This window comes from Salminus brasiliensis, chromosome 3 (assembly GCF_030463535.1).
Source record: "Salminus brasiliensis chromosome 3, fSalBra1.hap2, whole genome shotgun sequence".
Classification (NCBI taxonomy): domain Eukaryota; kingdom Metazoa; phylum Chordata; class Actinopteri; order Characiformes; family Bryconidae; genus Salminus; species Salminus brasiliensis.
This window is the reverse complement of record NC_132880.1, coordinates 21,791,052-21,806,148: the sequence shown is the minus strand read 5'-3', so window position 1 is coordinate 21,806,148 and position 15,097 is coordinate 21,791,052. Positions and strand designations below refer to the sequence as shown.

Sequence of the window (15,097 nt, the reverse complement as noted above, 5' to 3'; positions counted from 1 at the left end):
CTGAAACCAAAGCCCATTTTCTAGAAAGGATTTGGCTTTCAAACAGCTCTGACGGAACAAGATATGATTCTTTTAAACTTTGGCTGAACAACCAACGATTCTCTTAACCATTTAAAGCATTGACTGAACTGTCAACAGTTCTTTTTTCGATTGACTGAAAAGACAATGCACTGGTTCCTCAATGCAGAACTGCATTGAATACTGTACCACTGCTTTCACTTTGAAAGCTTGAATGTTCAATTTATTTCATTTAATAAGGATAGCTACTTTTCTGTTGATGTTCTGTGCACATAGCAAAATGTTTGTGATTTTTGATGCTAAAGATTAACAGCTGCTTCCATTATATTGTTTATTTCTGCAAAAAACAGGTTTTGCTAACATTTTGCGCTTGACATATTATCTGTAATTTCATAATTGACCTATAAATTCTGTAGAAACCAAACTCCACACCTTTCTGCTCTATTGAGCTAGTACCCTTACTAACGCATACATTTTGGTGGTGCAATAATTAGTATACACTGTGTAGAAGTGGCAGTGCAGGGATTGACGAATTTTTCGTCAGCTCCTGTGGTGCAATCGGTTAGCGCGCGGTACTTATACAGCAGTACTTGAGAAGGTATGCCGAAGTTGTAATTTTGAGCCTCACCAGGAGCATATGTTTTAAAAACGTACACTGCTGTTAGAGACGTTTCCCTTCTCAAATAATAAAAGAAAAGAAGAGGTAATTGCTCAGAAATAATCTTGAGTCAACATGTCAGCACAGCATAGGCAGCTGACACATCAAGAACATTTATGTCATATTCATCAACAACCAAGTGTAATGTCCAAAGAATACCTAAATACACCGTGAAACCAAAGCCCATTTTCTAGAAAGGATTTGGCTTTTAAACAGCTCTGATGGAACAACCAATGATTCTTTTAAACTTTGGTTGAACAACCAACGATTCTCTTAACCATTTAAAGCATTGACTGAACAGTCAACAATTCTTTTTTTGATTGACTGAAAAGACAATGCACTGGTTTCCTCAATGCAGAACTTCATTGCATACTGTACCACTGCTTTCACTTTGAAAGCTTGAATGTTCCATTTATTTTATTTTATAAGGATAGCTACTTTTCTGTTGATGTTCTGTGCACATTGCAGAATGTTTGTGATTTTTGATGCTAAGGATTAACAGCTGCTTCCATTATATTGTTCTTTTCTGCAAAAAACAGGTTTTGCTAACATTTTGCGCTTGACATATTATCTGTAATTTCATAATTGACCTATAAATTCTGTAGAAACCAAACTCCACACCTTTCTGCTCTATTGAGCTATTACCCTTACTAACGCATACATTTTGGTGGTGCGATAATTAGTATACACTGTGTAGAAGTAGCAGTGCAGGGATTGAAGAATTTTTTGTCAGCTCCTGTGGCACAATCGGTCAGCGGGCGCTACTTTTACAGCAGTACTTGTGAAGGTATGCCGAGGTTGTGAGTTTGAGCCTCACCAGGAGCATAAGTTTTAAAAACTGTATGCTGCTTTTTGAGATGTTTCCCTTCTCAAACAATAAAAGAAAAGAAGAGGTAATTGCTCAGAAATAATCTTCAGTCAACATGTCAGAACAGCATAGGCAGCTGACGCATCAAGAACATTTATGTCATATTCCTCAACAACCAAGTGTAATGTCCAAAGAATACCTAAATACACTGTGAACCCAAAGCCCATTTTCTAGAAAAGATTTGGATTTTAAACAGCTCTGACGGAACAAGATATGATTCTTTTAAACTTTGGCTGAACAACCAATGATTCTCTTAACCATTTAAAGCATTGACTGAACAGTCAACAATTCTTTTTTCGATTGACTGAAATGACAATGCACTGGTTTCCTCAATGCAGAACTGAATTGAATACTGTACCACTGCTTTCACTTTGAAAGCTTGAATGTTCAATTTATTTCATTTTATAAGGATAGCTACTTTTCTGTTGATGTTCTGTGCACATAGGAAAATGTTTGTTATTTTTGATGCCAAGGATTAACAGCTGCTTCCATTATATTGTTTATTTCTGCAAAAAACAGGTTTTGCTAACATTTTGCACTTGACATATTATCTGTAATTTCATGATTGACCTATGAATTCTGTAGAAACCAAACTCCACACCTTTCTGCTCTATTGAGCTAGTACCCTTACTAACGCATACATTTTGGTGGTGCACTAATTAGTATATACTGTGTAGAAGTGGCAGTGCAGGGATTGAAGCATTTTTTGTCAGCTCCTGTGGTGCAATCGGTTAGCGCGCAGTACTTATACAGCAGTACTTGTGAAGGTATGCCGAGGTTGTGAGTTCGAGCCTCACCAGGAGTATAAGTTTTAAAAACTGTATGCTGCTGTTAGAGACGTTTCCCTTCTCAAACAATAAAAGAATAGAAGAGGTAATTGCTCAAAAAAAAAATTGAGTCAACATGTCAGAACAGCATAGTCAGCTAACACATCAAGAACATATATGTCATATTCATCAACAACCAAGTGTAATGTCCAAAGAATACATAAATACACTGTGAAACCAAAGCCCATTTTCTACACAGTTCGTCTCCTTATGCACTTAACCACAAGCCTGATTCCTACAAGTAAAAAAGCTTAAAATTGAGTCAAATCTTTTTGTCATTATTATTGTTATTATTTTTTTTTTCTGGATCATCCACACACTCTTTTTCAGACAGAGAAGAGTTTTACCAATGTTAGCCCAATATGTTTTGTCAGTGCAATGAAAAAGTAAAGCCAGGCATTCCGTAATCCACTAACATGAGTTATCATTGAGACATCAACGTTTTTTAAACTGCTGTTTTGCCCATCCACACAGAAACCCTGAAAATAAATCCCAAGCTTTGTTATTAAAATATCTGGATACATTTGGCCTAAATGATGAAAACACTACAAACTATTTCTACACTAATTTAAACAGGAGAATCACTGTGTCCACATTCACTAAGAAATACTAATGATTTCTATTTCTGATTCAGACTGACTGAACGGCCAAAGATTATTTTAACCATTGACGAAACAGTCTATTCTATTAATCATTGAGTGAACAGCAAATTATTTTTTAATAAACATGCCAATGAGTGGATCCAGAGTAGTTAATCAGTATTGGAAGCTATTGTGATGTTGTCAGTCATTTGTTTTTAATCATTTTTATACATTCTACAATTATAGAAATATTAATTAATGTGATATCCTTTTAGCTCCATTTGACCAATGACCCACCTGGGCATGGCCTCTTGTGTTAGTAGTCATGTTAGGTATAAATGAAAAATATTTTATTCATTGTTGTTGCTTAAATATGACCATTTTCATTAAACTTTTAAGGCATAACAGCACTCTGCATGTACTTGAGGAATCATTAAATGTCCCTCTTGGGTCCTGGTAGTTTCCAGTTCAGTAGTTTTCCTCTGTTTCCTTGATGTGTCCAGATCTGGGCTCAGTTTTCCGAAAAGCATCTTTAGTGGTAGAATTCAGTGTGATGCTCACTCTACCATTTCAGGAGCATACTTCAGGACACTCAGCACTGTTTTTTTTCTAATGGGATTTTAGGAAGATCTCCTAGAAAAAAATATATAGCCTGTAATACTGTATACAATAAAGCAAATTCCACATAGTGAGAGTTTAAGCTAGTGTAATCAGGTCCCACTTGTTCTTACTGGTCATTTTCAGCACGGTTTGGAGAGGCCGGTGGGATTTCTCAGGACGCGTTTTCAATAATTCTTGTCTGGTTCAATTTGCCTGATCTCGACCATTTATTAGTGTGTTTGCGGGGTGAAGCCGAGAGTGGTGTTTACGTTGCAAGAGTGAGAGCAGTGTGTGAAGAAGTGGGAGGAGGCTTCGTTCACTCGTTCGTTTACTCAAATTTGGATAAGAGAAATCGAGAGCCGAAGCGCCAACACGGATTTCCTTTGGGATAAACGTACAGGCCTCGCTGCTAAAACGGTACGTTTTCACATCTGTCGACGAATATTATTGCTTTATTGTACCGCTGCAACAAACAAGCCTGGTTTTGTATGTTTTCCTAGTGAACTAGCTAGCTTTTTTGAGCGGCCCCCTCCCCCTTATGCTAACCTGCCGACTGTCAAGATGGCGGCCTGAGGGTCGGTGGTGGACGGCTAGCTAGCTAACTGGATTAGCCGAATCGCGACAGTGTATTTTTTAGGAATTGTTTTCAGTCATGGGATGTGAAGCGAAATAGCCCCCCACTTAGCTAAGTCTGTCAGCCAGTATTGTTTTGTATTGACGTAGAAATGTGTTTTGCAACGTTTTGCTTACGCTAGTTAGCTCTAGTTAAAGCTAATGCTAGCTAGCTAACCATGCTAGTCAGTTTGCTGTGGCTAAGATTCGTTATTTAGCGAATCTTGTTAAACCGTCCTTATTTCTGTCTTCACATTAGAAGTTTGGTGTAATTTCACTGCATTGTTTAGGGATGTACTAATCGCCTACATAATCCCACAAAATCCCTGAGTTTTATGTTATATGTGCTACTAAAGCGTTTCAGTTAAATCCACAGATACCTTAGACAGCTTTCTGTTTATGTGCTAGCTATAACCAACCCAGCCAGCCAGCCAGCCAGCCAGCCAGCACTAGCTAGCTAACCTCGATAAGCAGAGACACACACACACACACACACACACACACACTGAGCATGAAGATCTCTGTGGAAATCCAAACTGAAATCCCCAGCTGAAGACAGTCAGTCTGACAGTCCTTCATCAACATTTTTACCAACATTTATCTAACATCGACAGCTCCTTATGTGCCCAAAGGAGAAAGTGTTCCTATCAGTCTTTAAAACGTTACAGAAGAAGAATACATATTAGAAGCTAGTATCTTTTGTACATCCCCACATTAAGAATTACTTTTCCTTTTAATCTAAAAAAGCAGTTTGATTTAGCAAATGCTGCAGACACTCCTACCACAGTAATTAGCTAATTCTAACTTAAAATCCTACATTATATTTAAAGAATCTATAAATGTTGAATTTCGGAGATCTGTGTGTGTCACGACCTTAACTGAGCTCCACACCTTGGTCTCTTGGATGTTTCAGCGTTGAAGATTTTTAATTTAAAGCCTGATCTTAAAACGTTTTGTTTACTATTTCTCTAAATCGTGAATCTCACGAGATTTCTGTCTATCTCTATTGATCTGTATTGTATCTGTTTGTCAGGGCTATTAGCTTCCTTTTTCCTGAGGTTTACCAGAAGACCATTGCAGCATGTCACTTTCAGACAGTTCATACTTAAAGTTCTTAAATAAATGAACACACACTCACACACACGCATGTGTTAGGGGCAGTGAGTACACACACACACCCAGAGCGGTGGGCAGCCAACTCCAGCGCCCGGGGAGCAAAGAGGGTAAAGGGCCTTGCTCAAGGGCCCAACAGTGGCAGCTTGCCGAGCCCGGGAATCGAACCCACAACCCTGTTATCGATATCTCGGCGCTCTAACCGCTGACATTTGCCAGTGTTAATAATAAAGTATCCTTTTAAAATTCAGTATGCATGGTGCTGGTATAAGTATTATTATACTTAACTATAGTAGTACTGTACTGTATAATACTGTACATGCTGTAACACTGTTTGTTTTAGCTTAACAACCAGAGCAGTTTCACCATGTTTTGTTTTATGACTGTACAGCTGTTAAATGGGTGTTAGTAGTCTGAGCACCTTTACTGCTCATGGTAAAAAAATCCAGTGCTATATTTGTGTCTGAATGTTCTGTATAGAGCGGCAAGAGTCTACCTCCTGGCCTGAAGAAAAAAATTTAGATGAAGCATGATGCCAATGTCATTAAAACATGTTTGGAATTTCAAAGAAGGAAACTATTATGCCTGTAACATGTAATCTGCATGAATGTCTCGTTTGTCATCTGTACCCACTTAGATGCCTCATTCTCGGCGGTACCCGTCCTCAGAGCGGGCGAGCCGCTGTAGCTTTCAAGACAGGTATCGTGAGCGAGACAGAGAGCGAGGAAGAAGGCAGCGACGGCGACGCTCACCCTCCTTCTCTTCCAGCAGTGACAGAGAAAGACGGGGACGCGGGCACAGACAGGAGGGTGGCTATGCACGCTCTAGGAGGTACGTGTACAGTCTGTCTTTATGAAGCTTGCTAACAACTACACCTGCTACAAAAGCAGGATTTTTCAATTTGCTATCTAACATAAGTCCAAAAGTTAGGACTTTCCAATAGAAATGCCCCTCAGCTCTTCTCTTAACAGACCTTCTATGTAAGTTGAGAAAACCTGCTTTATGAAATACCCTCCTGCTAAGTCTTTATTATTATTATTATTATTATTGCGGACTGACAAAGAAAATGTGCACACTTGTTTTTTAAAAAGCTGAACCTTTGATCTTAAGTGATTAAAGGTTGCTTCTCTATTTTCCAGCTACGACAACCGTTCACTAGACAGACGGCAGTATGACAGACGTTATTGCGAGAGCTACAGACGGCAGGACCACAGCAGGGATCGCGACCGGGAACGTGACCGCGGGACACCGGACAACTACTATTCTCGTGACACCTCGCCCAGTTACGACTACCGCCGCGTCCACGAACGGGAGCGTGAGGACTCGTACCGGCAGAAAGGCAGCAGGCGTAAGCACAAACGAAGGCGGCGTAGAACCAGGTCCTATAGCCCATCCTCCTCGGTGAGTACTTTCTAACCCATGCCTTGCTATTTGGGCCCCCCTCCCCCCATTTTCTCTCTGTCTCCATCTGTTCAGCTCTCGCTTCTTTTCTCTTTAACCTGTTCTTATCCACAGCCCCAGGAATTGGTAAGTATAAACTCTTTTTGGTTTTGTTTAGTTTTTTTTTTTTGTTGTTGTTTTTTTTTTTTTTTAGTTTTTGTACATACAGTACTACGAGAGACACACATTTTTTGGATTACAACTTTATTGTAATCCCACATTAGAGAAAAAAGGGCCTTATATAGTCTATTACAAGTTGGGGTTAGGCATTCCCCATGTTAAATTGAATAATTTTTACTTCTAATAATTTTTTTACTTCTAAGTAAGTTAGTAAGTAGTAAAGGAGTTGGTCAGTTGGGAAATGAGTGAAATATTTCTCATTTGAATTAAAGTATTCTTTCTCTCTACACACCTCATCCTCTTTCACTAGTTTACGACTGAAAGTTAGTGTGTAATTACCAGCACTATACTTATATTAATATTATACAAATATTGTTAATGAATGTGCTTAGATGTTTCCTTTTGTTGCTTGTTTTCCTTTATTTCTACACTGGGTAGTGCAACTTATCTCAGCCTTCTAATGTCTTTGCTCATGTGTGTTTTTGTATATGAGTATATGTTTATGATGCAGGTTGATGTTGACTTTTTGTCAGGGCTGCTAGGCAGAGGGTTGATGGGAGTACATGTAGAAAGCAAGAAAAGAGGGACGAAATGTGATCTTTGACTTGTTCCCTTGCACTATATCCCTATCGTTATATATATCTCCTCACGTGGTGTCATACGAATCGCCCCATGATCACCAAACCTACCTACAACAACATCAACATCACTGCTCCTCTCCATCGCCGTGGCTACGGCTGCCCCCCTCCGCTCTCCCCTCTCCGCCCACCCCCCTCCTCCCTCTGCGGTCGTGCTGTGTCCTCTCACCTGTGACCCTGGCGGGGGCCGAAAAGCAGCGGAGTGACAGCGGGACGCGGGCGCTGTGTGTGAGGGACGACGAGGAGGGTCATCTGATCTGTCGGAGTGGCGACGTCCTGCAAGAGAGATGTACACACTGCCACTACTACTACTCTACTCCTATATCGTAACCTTTCTCCCTATCAGTACCAGCACAGAGCAGAAATACACACACATGGGAGGGCAAGAGGTCATGTTGTTGATGACTATGATGATGTGGATGAATGTGATGATGTCATAGAATGCGCTCCCCGGTTGTCAGAATAGAGCAGGAGGTTGAATGGCATAATGAATATGTATTGTTATATGTTTTTAGTTGCTTTCTTTTTATTTGCTGACAGGGTGGCGTTTAGTAGTTTAGAGCCTGCGTTGCAGGAATGTCTAAAAGTATTTTTTGCAGCTTTTGATATTCTTGTTCTCTATTAAAAGAAAGGAAATCTTTAGTTTATAGCAGAGAAAGTAGAATTAGCATTTGCTAGATTTGCAGCAGCATTGTACTGAGTTTTATCAGTTTTACCTTGTCCCTAAGAATCTGGTGCAGATTTTGTTTAATGCAGTTACCAAAATCAGATCTTTCTTTTATTCGTTGCCTTAGGACATTCACAATGATTTCTCAACAGGGGGTGTCTTAGCTTTCGCAGCATTTTCACTATTAAAAAATTACTCTTGCAAATTGACTACATTTTATTTGTTTATTTCTTTCTGTTGAAGGTGTGCGAATTTGCCGGTTGTCCATTTTAGCTTAAGCTGTAACAAGCGTGATAAGTTAGGGAACCAGTGCTAGAACGTTTACCGCCTGAGTTTGTGTTCTGTTGTGTTCCATTTCTAAATATTATTTATTCTCCCTCTTTCTCTCTTTCTCTTTATCTTGCTTCTCTCTGTCTTTCTCTCAGATGAAATTGTTGGCACTTTGGGGGAGGGCACATTTGGGAGGGTGATGGAGTGCATTGACCATCGCAGGTAAGAATTCAAGCATTTGATTAAAGCATTAGTTAGCATTTAGTTTTAGGCTTGTATAATAAGAGGTTAAAGATTACAGCCGGTTTCTCCCTTTTTCACAGGCTGTAAAGTAATTGAACAGTTGATTGATAAGCAGTCTCATGGCCAGGTGTGGTTTTATTTCATGACAAATGAAGCTCATTCCATGTGTTAAATATACATTTGTTAGCTGTTAATGGCAGCTTTCAACATGAGGTCTAAAGGGATGTTGTTGCAAGTGAAGGAGGCCATCATTAACAAAACAAAAATGAGGTGGCAGAGAAAATTGTAGACCTGCACCAGGCTGGGAAGAGTGAATCTACGATAGGCAAGCAGGTTGGTGTGAATAAATCAACTGTGGGAGCAATTGTATAAAAAGAAAAAAAAGGAAGACATACAAAACCATTGATAATCTCCCTCGATCTGGGGCCCCACGCAAGATCTCATCCCGTGGGGTCAAAATGATCATGAGAACGGTGAACAAAAATCCCAGAACTACACGGAGGGACCTGATGAATGACCTGCAGAGAGCTGGGACCAAAGTAACAAAGGCTACCAGTAACACACTACGCTGAGAGGGACTCAAATCCTGCAGTGCCAGGTACATGTCCAGGCCCGTCTGAAGTTTGCCAGAGAGCATATGGATGATCCAGAAGAGGATTGGGAGAATATCATGTGGTCAGATGAAACCAAAATAGAACTTTTTGGTAAAAACTCAACTCGTCGTGTTTGGAGTAAGAAGAATGCTGAGTTGCATCTAAAGAACATACCTACTGTGAAGCATGGGGGTGGAAACATGTTTTGGGGCTGTTTTTTGCAGAGGGGACAGGACGACTGATCCTTGTTAAGGGAAGAATGAACGAGGCCATGTATCATGAGATTTTAAGCCAAAACCTCCTTCCATCAGTAAGAGCATTGAAGATGGAACGTTGCTGGGTCTTCCAGCATGACAATGATCCCAAACACACCGCTCGGGCAACGAAGGAGTGGCTATGTAAAAAGCATTTCAAGGTCCTGGAGTGGCCTAGCCAGTCTCCAGACCTCAACCCCATAGAAACTTTGTGGAGGGAGTTGAAAGTCTGTGTTGCCCAGTGACTGTCCTAAAACATCACTGCTCTAGAGGAGCTCTGCATGGAGGAATGGGCCAAAATACCAGTTACAGTGTGTGCAAACCTGGTGAAGTTTGACCTCTGTCAACAAAGGTTATGTTACAAAGTATTGAGTTTTTGACCAAATACTTATTTTCCACCTTAATTTACAAATATATTCTTCAAAAATCCTTCAGTGAGATTTCCTGGATTTTTTTTTTTTTATTTTGTCTCCCATAGTCTTAGTGTACCTATGATGAACATTATATTACCTCTCTCATCTTTCTAAGTAGGAGAACTTGCACAATCAGTGGCTGACTAAATACTTTTTGGCCCACTGTATATCATTGTCGGGGTCTACAATATAAATGTTTGTTTATTTGCCTTACAATAAAGAGATGCCTTCATAAATTCAGACCGCGAGGGTTTCATTTGTAATGAAAATCACTGGTAACACTCAATGGAATTGGTCACTGATGTTTATTGGTGATGTGTTGCTGGTGGAAGTAGCAGGATGAATTCTGAAGTGTGTTAAGCTAAGCTTCCTGATCAGATTCATTCAAATTCTGCTAAATGTATCTGATGGTACTTCCTGGTACATGTGAATAATGACCCAAAATATTGTGAAAGCTAACCAAGGGCTACTTAAAGCAAAGGAATGAAATTTTCTTAAATGGCAAAGCCAGTCACCTGACCACTATTGAGCATGTTTACTTACTGATGACAAAACTGAAGGTGATTGCAAGTGAAAACAGCCACAGCAAATGCCTAGTAAAGCATCTCATGGAAGGAATTTCAAAAGGGAGTGAAATTTTGAAATGGTTATTGCGATATTTTTGGTAATTCAGTAAGCTACATTGTATGTGAACTGTTCTGTATTCCTTAAGGGGTGGATGCCACGTTGCTCTGAAAATCATTAAAAATGTGGAGAAGTACAAAGAGGCAGCTCGACTGGAGATCAACGTACTAGAAAAGATCAACGAGAGAGACCCTGACAACAAAAAGTGAGGCAACAAATACAACACACTAATTGTTAATATACAGTCTGCATAGTGACACATATATATATATATATATATATATATATATATATATATATATATATATATATATATATATATATATATAATGCATGTATTCTAATTAAAGATCATTTGTTTATTCATTTTATATAGATAATTAGCAGATGTATGTTGGATTTTTCCCATAAACCCTTGCCTCACTGAAGAAACAGATTTTCTTAATCTTGCTTTGCTTTTCTTGTCCAATCTCCCTCTTTTAGTCTGTGTGTTCGGATGTTTGACTGGTTTGACTACCATGGCCACATGTGCCTTAGCTTTGAGCTTTTAGCTCTTAGTACTTTTGATTTCCTGAAGGAAAACAATTACCTGCCCTACTCAATCAGCCAGGTCCGGCACATGGCCTACCAGATCTGTCTTGCTGTCAAATGTGAGTATTGTATTTAACATTTTAACAAAGAATTGAATATATAAATGAATTGCATGCTGTGGAGGTTTTATAATAGTTAAGTATGAAGAGTTGTGCACTCCATATGTGCACGTTTCTTTAATTCTGAATCATTGCTTCCTCTCAACAGTTATGCATGATAACAAGCTGACCCACACAGACTTGAAACCAGAAAACATCCTCTTTGTGAACTCTGACTTCACCATAACATACAATGTAGAGAAGGTGAGCAAGTGAAAAGGAGGTGAATGATTTGTCAGCTCTTGAAAATAATGCATTTTGGAACCTTGTTGTCTTGTTTTGCTTTTTGGGGGGTATTTCAGTGTTTTGCCGTTTGTTTTGGTCAGAAAAGAGACGAGCGAACAGTGAAGAGCACAGCAGTAAGGGTAGTAGACTTCGGCAGTGCCACCTTTGACCACGAGCACCACAGCACAATCGTCTCAACCAGGCATTACCGTGCACCTGAAGTCATTCTAGGTAAGTATGTTTGTGTTTTAAATATTTACAGATTGATGTTCTATGTAGAAATCTTTCATACATGTACAAACTGTTGTGACATCACTTGGGATCAAACAAGCAATCTCCTGATGATTGGTCCAATGCTGAGAGATGTTTGAATAACAGATTCTTAATTACTTAACTGAAGCCTCCATAAAGGCCCATCCTGCAAACCAGTATGTAGATGACTAGATGGTTTTGGTTCAGAACCTGAAGAGTTTCCAGACTATTTGTTATGTAGTGCCATAAACATTCCACTAGGTGGCTTTTTGTGTTTGGGTAGAGTTAAGGAATGTGGTCCAATGCACCATCATTTTTAACTGGAGTTTCCTTTTCTCTGTGTAGTTCATTTCAGTAAGCTGACTGTATACACATGTTTATCTGGCATAGGGTTTTGTACCAAGGAGTGTACATTCTGTGTAGACACTTTTGTAAAGGGATATTATTGAATCTTCCATACGTGTTTTCATGCAGAGTTGGGTTGGAGCCAGCCTTGTGACGTGTGGAGTATTGGCTGCATTCTCTTTGAATACTACCTTGGCTTCACACTTTTCCAGGTACACAATAGTGTCTTTCTTTCTGTCTGTGTCTTCCCCTCTACCTGTCTCTCTCTGCTCCTCGGTCATGACAGCAGGTAGACACAGACTGAAGCAAAGAGATTAACCATGAGTACAATCTGACCTGGGGTCACAAATGTCCGTACAGTAAACCCAACACCTGTTATTTGCCCTAAGGCCATGTGTGCCCTCACTAAGTCTCTCTCGTTAGCTCATACACTTGTGTTCTAAACTATGCATGAATAGACAGAACCATATGCTCCTGATAAACCAAGGAACTTGCTTCCATTCCAGTATTTGTATGGTTATATTTTTTTTCTTCCACTAGGTGCTTGAACATTAAAGCAGTTGTTTTCAAAATGTTTGAAAATTAATAGTAGTTCATACATATATAGGTTTGTTCCATGTAGAGAATTTGTTCACCAGGGGTGCGTGTGGGTCGCAGCATGAAAACAAGGATATTAATAATTATACCATCATTACCATACCATTGCGACACCGCAAAATAATTCAGATTTTTTATTTGAATGTTTAAAGCTACCCCTGCTGCTGCTCCTAAGGTCTTTCAGCCCAGTTGGGCTGACCAGTGGGAAAAGCACTGTACAGCTACCAAACCCTCAGTAGAGCATATCATTTTGACTGCAATCAGGTAAAGAAAAATTGGGTAATAAGGCAAAAATACATTCTCTGCTTCTCTTTCTGGTTTGCTTCACATGGGATATGTTTTCATGCAAGCAAACACTCAGATGTAGATGCTTTGTAGAGTAATAAGTTAAAATTGTTTTGTACACAAAATAAAGCAATATGAGAGCAATATCAATGATGTACTCTTTATAGACAACCATGTCACGCCTCCAAGCTGAGAACCACTGGTTTAGAACACTTTGGTTTTAGATTTCTAAATCTGAAAGAATGAAAGGATACATAAACGTTAATCTGAGACGCCACATTGTAATTGAAAAATGTCCTCTACTGCAGTTATGTAATCTTCTTGAAAGTGAATGCATTTGCTAGTAATTATTTAATGCTCAAAGTTTATATACTAACTATAGTGAAGCAATGTGATTGTCTTCTGGTTTGGCTGTTGCTTTTATTGTAATGTTTTTGTCTTTTGCAGACTCATGATAATAGAGAGCACTTAGCCATGATGGAGAGGATATTGGGCCCTGTCCCATCCAGGATGATCCGCAAAACCCGGTAAGACTTCATGCCTCATGTCTGGAATGAGTCAGCATTTAAACAGGGTGTTCAGATGGTATTAATGTTCATTTGAATTTCTCCACCAGCAAACAGAAGTACTTTTACCATGGCCGTTTGGACTGGGACGAAAGCTCCTCGGCAGGAAGATATGTCAGAGAGAACTGCAAACCCTTGCGGGTGAGGGGCAAGCAGTTAAAAATGAAAAATGTATTACACAATATGCTATGTGATTTGCCTTTGATTTCTGTCTCATCTGGTTCTCTCTTCCTGTCTTTTAGAGGTATATCCTCTCTGAGGCTGAGGAGCATCACCAGCTGTTTGACCTGATTGAGGCCATGCTGGAGTATGAGCCGTCTAAGCGCATCACACTGGCCGCGTCCCTGAGACACCCCTTCTTCCAGATTCCTGTTGCATCAAGCGACCAGATGCCAGGCAAGAGCTGGGAGGGAAACCGTGACATTAGCCGATGACACTTGTCTCCTCCACTCGTTGTTTCATGCCAAAAAAAATCATAGCAAGGGTGCTGAGTTTTAAGGTGGAACTGAGCTGATCTGCCAAAAGAAAAAGTTGCGTGTCACCTAGTAAAAGTCATTCTTACTTTAAGAAAACTCACTGACCAAGTAGTTTTAAGGTAATCTAAAGAAGAAGAATAGTCTAGAACTGTTTCTACTTTGAAATCGCCTACATAAAACATTTTGAGGTAATACAAAAAGGATGTGCTTAAGATGGAGCTGGTTTTGTTATACTGCAGGTTGGGCAAAGTACTACTTGTATTTATTATACATGTGCTTACCCAATAATCACAGTTTTTGGGCGGGTTGATCACCTTAAGATCATATTTTTTACTGACATTTATTTAGATTGTATGAAGGAAAAAGTCTTCAAACTTGTGGAGTATTGGAACCCTAGTCTTCCACACCGACAAATGTAAGGAGCTTTAGTAATACAGGTAGCAAAGCAAAAAAGGAGGTTTTTAAAATAGCTTTCAAAGACATGAATGTAAACTGGAACCAAGTCACCAGGTCAAGTGCCTTGGTTTTTGTTTCTCTCCTGATTGGACAAGATGGGTCAAAACCGCTCCTTTATCTGAATAAGCTCAGTTCTTCCAGTTGTCATCTAATCACTCAAGCTGAATAATGCTCCCTCACTAAACTTTTGGACTGGCAACAGCTGAGGTGCAGTTTTGTCTCAAAAGCACTTCCCTTGATACGAACTGTATTTCTGTCAGTTCCAACATGATGGGCTGTTCTTTTACAATGTTTTTTTGTTTTGTTTTGTTTTTTTCTCCCTGGAATCATTGTCACATGTTTTAGCGTGGCTGATAAATACACAGATTGTTTTTTCTGTTAAGTTAAAGGTTTCTCTCAATGTAATCAAGCACAGAGCTTTTGTGCCCTTGTTTCTCGCCAGCACAGGTTTACAGTATTTATTTTCAAAATAGAAATAAGCATTATTTCTGGTGTTTTTGTATGAAGCTAACTGTGTAAATCTGTGTATATATAAATATGTATGTATCTATGACTGTATAGAATAAAGACTCTGTCCGTTTGCCTGGTGTTTTTGCAAAAGTAATGGCAGCTCCACAGGCAGGAAACGGCAGACATGTTTCTTTCCACAATGTTTTTCTTTCAATGC

At 39.4% G+C, this 15,097-nt stretch overlaps 1 protein-coding gene and 1 non-coding gene across 4 annotated transcripts; both read left to right on the top strand.

Annotated features, from left to right (window-relative positions):
* The first annotated feature begins 2,256 nt into the window (after window positions 1-2,256).
* On the top strand, window positions 2,257-2,349 carry trnai-uau (transfer RNA isoleucine (anticodon UAU)). The gene is given in 2 exon segments: window positions 2,257-2,294; window positions 2,314-2,349. It is a non-coding gene; the product is annotated as a tRNA-Ile (tRNA).
* Window positions 2,350-3,496: 1,147 nt separating this feature from the next.
* On the top strand, window positions 3,497-15,080 carry clk2a (CDC-like kinase 2a). Of its 3 annotated transcripts, XM_072675584.1 has the most exons (13): window positions 3,501-3,969; window positions 5,915-6,108; window positions 6,417-6,678; window positions 7,674-7,764; window positions 8,568-8,634; window positions 10,628-10,744; window positions 11,023-11,189; window positions 11,338-11,432; window positions 11,555-11,684; window positions 12,180-12,262; window positions 13,380-13,459; window positions 13,549-13,639; window positions 13,741-15,080. In XM_072675584.1, the coding sequence occupies exons 2-13, from the start codon at window positions 5,915-5,917 to the stop codon at window positions 13,930-13,932; spliced, it is 1,569 nt and encodes a 522-aa protein (XP_072531685.1). In that variant the 5' UTR covers window positions 3,501-3,969; the 3' UTR covers window positions 13,933-15,080. The 3 variants fall into 3 exon arrangements, with proteins under 3 accessions (XP_072531686.1, XP_072531685.1, XP_072531687.1); XM_072675585.1 differs by lacking the exons at window positions 13,549-13,639; window positions 13,741-15,080 and adding an exon at window positions 12,800-12,911 and having other exon boundaries at window positions 3,497-3,969; XM_072675586.1 differs by lacking the exons at window positions 3,501-3,969; window positions 5,915-6,108; window positions 7,674-7,764 and having other exon boundaries at window positions 6,594-6,678.
* The last annotated feature ends 17 nt before the right edge of the window (window positions 15,081-15,097 follow it).

Bases quoted from the DNA above. Each gene is read 5' to 3' on its own strand.
- clk2a (XM_072675584.1), top strand. From the start codon at position 5,915: ATGCCTCATTCTCGGCGGTACCCGTCCTCAGAGCGGGCGAGCCGCTGT. The intron at 11,685-12,179 runs GTAAGTATGTTT...GTTTTCATGCAG, and splicing joins TGCACCTGAAGTCATTCTAG to AGTTGGGTTGGAGCCAGCCT. The intron at 13,640-13,740 runs GTGAGGGGCAAG...CCTGTCTTTTAG, and splicing joins AGAACTGCAAACCCTTGCGG to AGGTATATCCTCTCTGAGGC.